The sequence below is a fragment of the Corylus avellana genome, chromosome ca7, assembly GCF_901000735.1.
Source record: "Corylus avellana chromosome ca7, CavTom2PMs-1.0".
In the NCBI taxonomy this organism is placed as follows: Eukaryota; Viridiplantae; Streptophyta; class Magnoliopsida; order Fagales; family Betulaceae; genus Corylus; species Corylus avellana.
Genome location: NC_081547.1, coordinates 29,233,925 through 29,241,429, shown reverse-complemented (window position 1 = coordinate 29,241,429; position 7,505 = coordinate 29,233,925). Strand labels below are relative to the sequence as shown.

The 7,505-nt window shown below is 38.1% G+C and overlaps 2 protein-coding genes across 2 annotated transcripts; one reads left to right on the top strand and one right to left on the bottom strand.

The window, feature by feature from the left end:
- Positions 1-1,229: 1,229 nt before the first annotated feature.
- Positions 1,230-3,157, bottom strand: LOC132188216 (probable protein phosphatase 2C 25). Its single transcript, XM_059602626.1, has 3 exons — positions 2,627-3,157; positions 1,803-2,141; positions 1,230-1,702 (listed from the first exon to the last, which is right to left on the bottom strand). The coding sequence occupies exons 1-3, from the start codon at positions 3,089-3,091 to the stop codon at positions 1,364-1,366; spliced, it is 1,143 nt and encodes a 380-aa protein (XP_059458609.1). The 5' UTR covers positions 3,092-3,157; the 3' UTR covers positions 1,230-1,363.
- A 1,873-nt stretch (positions 3,158-5,030) lies between these two features.
- Positions 5,031-5,608, top strand: LOC132188579 (em protein H5). Its single transcript, XM_059603078.1, has 2 exons — positions 5,031-5,218; positions 5,356-5,608. The coding sequence occupies exons 1-2, from the start codon at positions 5,104-5,106 to the stop codon at positions 5,517-5,519; spliced, it is 279 nt and encodes a 92-aa protein (XP_059459061.1). The 5' UTR covers positions 5,031-5,103; the 3' UTR covers positions 5,520-5,608.
- Positions 5,609-7,505: the final 1,897 nt, after the last annotated feature.

The window sequence follows — 7,505 nt, the reverse complement described above, 5'->3', positions numbered from 1 at the left end:
AAATAGATAATATGTTGGATGCTGAGTGGTTTGCATAAAAGTTGGCAGGCTTTTGTGCAACGACCACACAGCAGATGCTCTCTTATAGTATATAGCACTTCTTGTCTGCCTTTTTTTTTTTTAAAAAAAATTATTATTATTTTTAAGAATAAGAAGAATTGTCTCTTTCTCCTTCCACAATAATTGAAAGAATGGTAAGATCGATGATTTAATACCAATGGGCGTGTATTTAGCTTACGGATCATGAAGAAAAAAAAAAAAGGTTATAGATAAAAAGTTGATATTTCACAAAATATTGGTAATTTGATTAAAGATTGTCGTAATATTTTATGTGATTTTAATCAAAGATGATATGAAGAGAAAAGGAATCATGAATTAGGAAAGAGGAAACTCTAGCTGCCCAACCCCCCCCAAAAAAAAAAAAAAATCCTTAGATTGACGGAAAATAACTTGAAATGACAATTCAAATGAAAAAATAACAGATTTTGAGCCCATAAGTATCGCTTACACTCAATAACCACATTGGGCGTGTCTAAGGTAGCTTTTTCATGTTCTTATGTCGTGATTTTGACACACGTAACTCAAGTTGTACCAAATTTACTGTCACAGACTCACAAACACGATGTCGCCTAATTAGATTGAGTGCGAATAGACTCATACGCTTTTTCGGGTCAATTGGAACTCAATATTTTACTTTTAAGACTTAGAAACATTTTAGCATCAACGGTCCATATCAAATTAAACAAAACCAAACCACTAACATACAATCATACATGTCGTTTGAACGGAGGATATCTTCATGTGGCAGCACAAGATCGGTTTAATAACAGTGAATCAATAACCCCAATTTTATCATAAGTAGAAAAAAGTTTGATTTGACATATTTAATACCGAAATACAAGATGACATTTGAACGGCGTAACATAAGGAAATTTTCATGTGTCAATTAGCTTGTGATAAGACATGTATTTTGATGCTTATTAAGCGCCATTCAAACAACAGTATCTTCGGTTCCACCGGCTGTGTACAATAATGCAAAATTTGCCAATTTAAAGAGGCAGAACGTTGGGAAAGTTTCACTTTTCTTTCTCCCTTCATTCCACTGCAAACGGCACATTCATAGAGAGAAATATGCAGAACAAAGTCAGCTGCAATGGCAGAATATGGAGTGAAATAAGCTTTCTATTCATTTTGAATAGAAGTATATATATATGTTTTATATCCCTTAATATTGCAAGTGCAAGCATAATACTAATACTAAGATCTACACTTTTTTTTGGGAAAATCCTAGCAGAGGTTTAATAACAAGCTGCAAGTTTCTCCTAAAAACCACTTGCAGGACAACTATAAGCGAAATCATGAATCAAAAATGGCCTAATTGGATTATCATCACGCTTATATCATCAATGGAGCCTCTTATTACTGCTAGCTCAGCAAGCCTTTTACAAGCAAAAGCCGTCATCGGCTTCTCTACTCCCATGCACAAAGGGCGAACCGCATCTACTGCCTCTTGATTATTAACCTTGTCCCAAAGACCATCGGAGGCTAGAATCAAGAACTCACAGTCTGGCTCAATCCTTAACACTCTTGTCTCTGGTTCTGCCGTAATCCATTGTTTGAGATGTCGGTCTCCAATTCCTCTCGATACAGCAAGAGACCCCTGTACTCTCCAAACACCCTGGTAACAATCCACATAGCCACCCTGCAAAATGGTTGTCGCGAAGCTTTGATTAGCTACAATTTCCTCGCAAGTCAAAAGTATGTTTTTAGACAAAATTGTACACCATTATTACTCTGCTTACCAGGGTTTCGATTCGCTCCTTTTCATCTTCCCTGGAGGGCCGGTGATCAGATGTGAGGGCTTCAGCAACTCCTTCTCGGCTCATAACCGCACGACAGTCGCCGGCATTTGAGACCACAAGATTACCTTCTTGTATCAAAGCAGTCACACAGCATGTACCACCGCCAGAATGCTTCTTCATAAATTCGGCATCCGTGGTCAGGTAACCATCTCTGACTGCTTCCACAATTTCTTCCTGAGATATCTTTTTCGATTGATTCATTATATACCTACCCATGTTATCCGCTGCAAATTCAGCAGCATTTGCACCCCCGTGTCCATCAAAAACACCAAAGAAAGCCTGCAATCATAGGATATGATCAAGTCAGGTTATAAGAACTAAAGAAAGCCAATTGAATATACTATTTTACACAATTTATACTTTTTTTTTTTTCTTTATCTTTCTCTATTGAAAGCTTTTCTTACAAGTTCCTGACTTTTAGTCTATCTGACATAATTAACTCCAGTTACTAAATAACTAAATTCATCTATCAAATTTTGTGTAGTAAAAGTTATCCAAACATTTTTCTATATTCTGCAATTTATGTTATCCACTATTGATATCTAATCACTAGGCTATCAGCCAAATTTGAATCTTTTACAAAAGAACTCAGTACCTTCATATTCATCAAAATTAAACATGTTGATTAATTTGCTAAAAATTAAACGAAAAGTCAAAATCCAAATCTTAAATACTTTTGGAGACACATAAAAACAATTTAAGAAATCTTTTATTTTCCTCTATTTCCTCTGCAGCAACCAAAACAGAATCTAAATTGACATTACCTGTCTAGAATCTCCATGAAGATCAACGACAGCCGAGTAGCGGTCCTCCATCATTCTCCTTCTTCCTCTCTTACAATAAAGCGCATACCCATCATCTTCAACGTCCACCACGTCCACTACTCTCTCCGCACCTCTAGGCGTATCAACGTCAAAACCCGATGGCACCAGCGGGATATCAAGCATCGCCGGCCTTTTCCTCTTCGAAACTGCGCCCCCAACCGAACCCAAAGACTCCTTCTTGTTACTACTAGTCCCATTTATCTGTTTATCAAAGCGGACTGAAAAGGGTAACGATGAAGACGGTGATGGTGGTCGTGGTGCTGAAGATGACGATGATCGTGATGGGGTTGGTGGTAGGCCATGGAGGACTCTAGGAGAAGAGCAGGAGGTCGAGGATTTGCAGAGGATTGAGGAAACTCTTGGAGAAAATATGGGGGAGTTTAAGACCGTTGCAGCGCAGGACATGTTTGCAGTTTGTTCCTTTAAGATTTTTGAGGGTTTTGTTTCTTCTCCGTGAAATGCAGAGTGCAAGCAGACGCTCCTTCGGGAGGGAGACTCAGGTGAGTACGTAGATATAGTCATGGAAATTGCAAAGTAAACGACAAAGCAATTGACTAAGTTCGAGTGGTGGAATTTTCTCGTTTTTCTTTTCAATAATTCAATTATTTTTTTCTTTTGCGGTTCTACGTTGTGGGACGAACTTACGGAGAGCGTGAGGGATAAGCCCGTTTGACTTGGGCGCGCTGACTGGGTCCTAACGGCCGTACTTGTGCTAGTGGTGACTGGTAGTACATACACGCGCTCTCATTGCGAGTGTTTAATAATATTCAACGAACTAAAGTCAAAGAAGAAAATAACCGTGGCCTAGTGGGTGGTGGGTATTTTGTGACTGTACTCGTTGAACGGTCAAACACATTTACTGGTCTGGCGCTTTGCTGGAGACTGGGTCTTCTTTTCGTCGCCTCCTTTCCCCTACTTTTTTTTTTTTAGTGCTTCTTTTGCTTCTTCTTTTTTGTTTCCTCTTCCTAATATGTCTATCACTCTATCTCTCTCTACTATGATATTCTTCTTAGTTGTGAGACTGGGTCTTCTTTCGCCGTCTCTTTTGTCTTTTTTTTTTTACCACCGAATAGGTAAAATAAAGGAAATATATGATGTGATATTATATACACAATTAAATATTATAAAATAAAATATTAACTGCAAAATAGTAGTGAAAGGGAGAGAGTTTGAATCGTCTACCAAACAAACTCCTTCGGATATTCTTATCTTTTGCCCCTAAATGAATGGTATTGTGGCTGGTCCAAGCCGGTGGTCAGTTCATAATTGCCTGTTTCAATTCATATTGATCATATGACTACAGTCGGTGAGCCGGTGGCATGCATGTGATGTGATATATATATAATTTTTATTTTCCACCAATACACTTTTTTTTTTAATGTGAATTTGGAATTATAACAAACCTATATATTGGGAAAAGCAAGGAATGATCAGAAGTAGATTGATAATGATGAAATAATAAATTATATTGCACGCTCTTTCTTTTATTTTGTTATTGGCGATGAAAATTTTAGCTCTACCTACAAATTGATTTGGGTAAAGGGTGCTACTTTGCGTTTATGGTATTTTTTCCATTTCAAGTGAATTTTTTTCACAGGTTTTTTTTTTTTGATTTTGAAACACAGTTTAGCTACATTATTTAAAAATAACATGATAACATATTCCTCGTATGCCAATCTGCATCGAAATTTCCTGTCATCTGAAGGAACTGAAGATGAGAAAACATGACATTTTCCAAGGTTTAGCATCTAGATGTTCGTTCTTGGCTTCTGCATGAATAATTAATGCTTCAACAATAATAATAATGCTCCTTTGACGTGATGCATACGGGTTTGACACTTGTTGATTTAGTACGGGGCACTCATTTCTACAGCTGCAGACCCCGGTAAGTTGACACAAAATTGTACTCGCATTGGATCATAATTAGTGGGTCTTTTTTTAGTTAAACCGAGTTCTAGAATTGGGTGAAGCTTTACTTAGACAAATTAATTGAGAATTATAATATTTTTTTCTCTTTATTCTTCGGAAAATATCTATCTCACTGTAGTTCCGATTGCTCCTCCAATAGACATCCAAAATAACATTTCAAATAGCGAAATTCAGCATCAATGCATGAGTCTCCAACCGAAACAAGACATGCATGCATACGTGCCATGGAAATGGGGCTCTTTCACATCGTTGTCACAAAGCCACAACTCGTGTCATTCTCTTTGCAACGTGTCACCTAGGCCTTTCTCCCAAGATGCCATATCATTATCCACGTGTCATCGAGTTCAGTATGCTTTTCCCTCCCAGTGTGTCATATTAAAGCTAGGTTCACTTAGCGAAAAGTTGACGCCAGGGCCAACTTTGTTTTTGCACAACATGCATTAGCTAGGTTCACTTAGCGAAAAGTTTCCAACAAATTAAAGAGAATCATGTCTTCGGAACGGCAAAGAGCTGAACTTGACGCCAGGGCCAAGCAGGGAGAGACTGTGATCCCTGCTGGAACAGGTGGCAAAAGCCTTGAAGCCCAGGAACACGTCGCTGAAGGTCAATTAATAAACTATATATGTATTTGCTTCATGTTTTCTTAATTTATATGCTTAATTTGCACGTATATATATTGTGCTTGTTTCCTACTTTGGCCTGGTTGACTAATTTTTGTTGTGACTTTTGTGTAACGGAAGGGAGGAGCCGAGGAGGGCAGACAAGGAGGGAGCAGCTCGGGCCAGAAGGGTACCGGGAGATGGGTCGCAAGGGTGGTCTAAGCACCGTGGACAACCCTGGCGGAGAACGTGCTGCTGAAGAGGGTATCCCAATTGATGAGTCCAAGTTCAGGACAAGGAGCTAACTAATTAATGTATTTCCAAGTTGTTTGCTACATATGTTAATGTAGTTAGGGAGTGACTCGGCGTACGTGTCTGGTTTTTTTTTTTTTTTTTTTTCAAGGTTGTCAGTATTGTGACCATGCATGTTTGTGTACTTAATGTACTTGACAACTATATATATATATATGAAGGTTTTATTATCCTTGGCATAGAACAAATGTTTACGTTAAAAAGATTTGGATCCCTGAAAATTGTAGGGGCTGTGAGAGGGGTCTTCTTAGGACAGAGGTTCGAGCCTCCCTCCCTCTTTGGCAGGGGAATTATGAGGATCCTCCATCCATAGGTTTATGCCAACCAAGAAATCCAAGAGATTAAATTTCAGGTGCCCCAACTGAAATTCCAACTGGCAGTTGAATTAATCTCATCTCTGGAAGTACTGGCAGCCGATTAGGATTTTGTATGTTAGCTTTCGTTTTTTGTTTTCGAAATTTTGAAAACGAATTCAACATAATAGGCTTTACGAGCTCTTATTGTGTGACTAGCGATGTATTCCAGCTGTTTTGGATGTTGACTTTTGAGTATGCATGAATGGTTGGCTGAATTTTAGTTTGCTCCGATAGATTTGATCGTGTGGCTGATGTGGGAGCGGTGTTGCCTTGTGTTTTTTCTTTAATAATTTTGAGATGGAAGGCCGAAGGTATGTAATATAAGATTACTGTAATAAAAGATTGAAAGAATATTGGATAAACTACGGTAATCAAATGTTGTCTAGACTGCATTTCTTGTGTATTTCCATGGTTGACATGTTTGCAAAATGCAATAAAATTTTTACTTTGGAAAATGCTGGAAAAAAATATCATGTGAAGTGGGATTTAAGCAAACCAGATGCCACATGGGCAAACTGCGAACCAAAATTCTTACTTTCAATGTGAATTTGCGAACCAAATGGGCAAACTGCCCATAGTTTAGGTGATGGCCAAATACCAAAAATTAGTAGTTTTTTTGAAAAATATGTTAAACTAAAAACTTCGTAATTTTCGTACTTTTCGCAATAATAGTGGTCAATGGAAAATATTTTATTTTTTATTGAAAATTATTCTTGTTCAAAACTGTAAACTATTTTTCGACTTTGAGCATCTCATTCTTAAATCGACGGATCCTGCCAAGACCCGCCCAGGACTTCACCGGCCCAGGACCCACCCAGGACTTATTGGGAGTCACCTAGGATTCACTCAAGACCCTGCCAAGACCTGCTCGGGACCTAAACGGGACCCGCCCAAACCTGCTGGGAACTTGACTGGGACCCTGCTCGAGACCCCATCAGGACTTGCCTGGGACCTGCTGGAAACCCAGCTGGGACTTGACTGGGAGTCGTCTAGGATTCATCGGAAAATATTTTCAGCGGAAAACATTTTCCTTGAAAATTATTTCTTATAAAACATTTTTCGGTATTTGGCATGTACAGAAAATCAGGCGGGTCCCAGTTGTCGAAAAACATTTTCAGCATAAAACATTTCCCTGTAAAACATTTTTCAGTATTTGGTGTACGCAAAATCATATTAAACATTAAATTACAGAAATGTCCTTATCGGGTCTTGGGCGGGTCCTGCCAGGGTCTCAGGCTGACCTCGACAGGGTCCTAATAGGGTCTAGGTGGGTCCTTGCAGGACTCGCTTTGGACATTTCTAAAACTTGGTCATGACATTTTCGTAATTTAAAATTTAATATATATATAAACAAATTTTGAATTTCTGTGCACGCGGTAAACGCCATAAAATGTTTTCAGCATAAAACATTTTCAGAGAAAATGACTTCCCTGAAAATATTTTCCGATAGAAACGTCAAAGTAAACGGAACCTAAAAATGTTTTAAGTCGAAAAAAGAAGAAGCTTTGAAAAAAAAAAAAAAAAACGTAAGGATATTATTGGGATAAAGTTTTATTCCAACCTGGTTGAAGGAATTTTTAAAATATATGTAATTTTTATATACATTTTTATTGGTACATGCAT

Coding starts and splice junctions, on each gene's coding strand:
- LOC132188216 (XM_059602626.1), bottom strand. CDS start 3,091: ATGTCCTGCGCTGCAACGGTCTTAAACTCCCCCATATTTTCTCCAAGA. Junction 2,142..2,626: donor TTCATGGAGATTCTAGACAG/GTAATGTCAATT, acceptor CTATGATTGCAG/GCTTTCTTTGGTGTTTTTGA. Junction 1,703..1,802: donor AGGAGCGAATCGAAACCCTG/GTAAGCAGAGTA, acceptor ACCATTTTGCAG/GGTGGCTATGTGGATTGTTA.
- LOC132188579 (XM_059603078.1), top strand. CDS start 5,104: ATGTCTTCGGAACGGCAAAGAGCTGAACTTGACGCCAGGGCCAAGCAG. Junction 5,219..5,355: donor CCAGGAACACGTCGCTGAAG/GTCAATTAATAA, acceptor GTGTAACGGAAG/GGAGGAGCCGAGGAGGGCAG.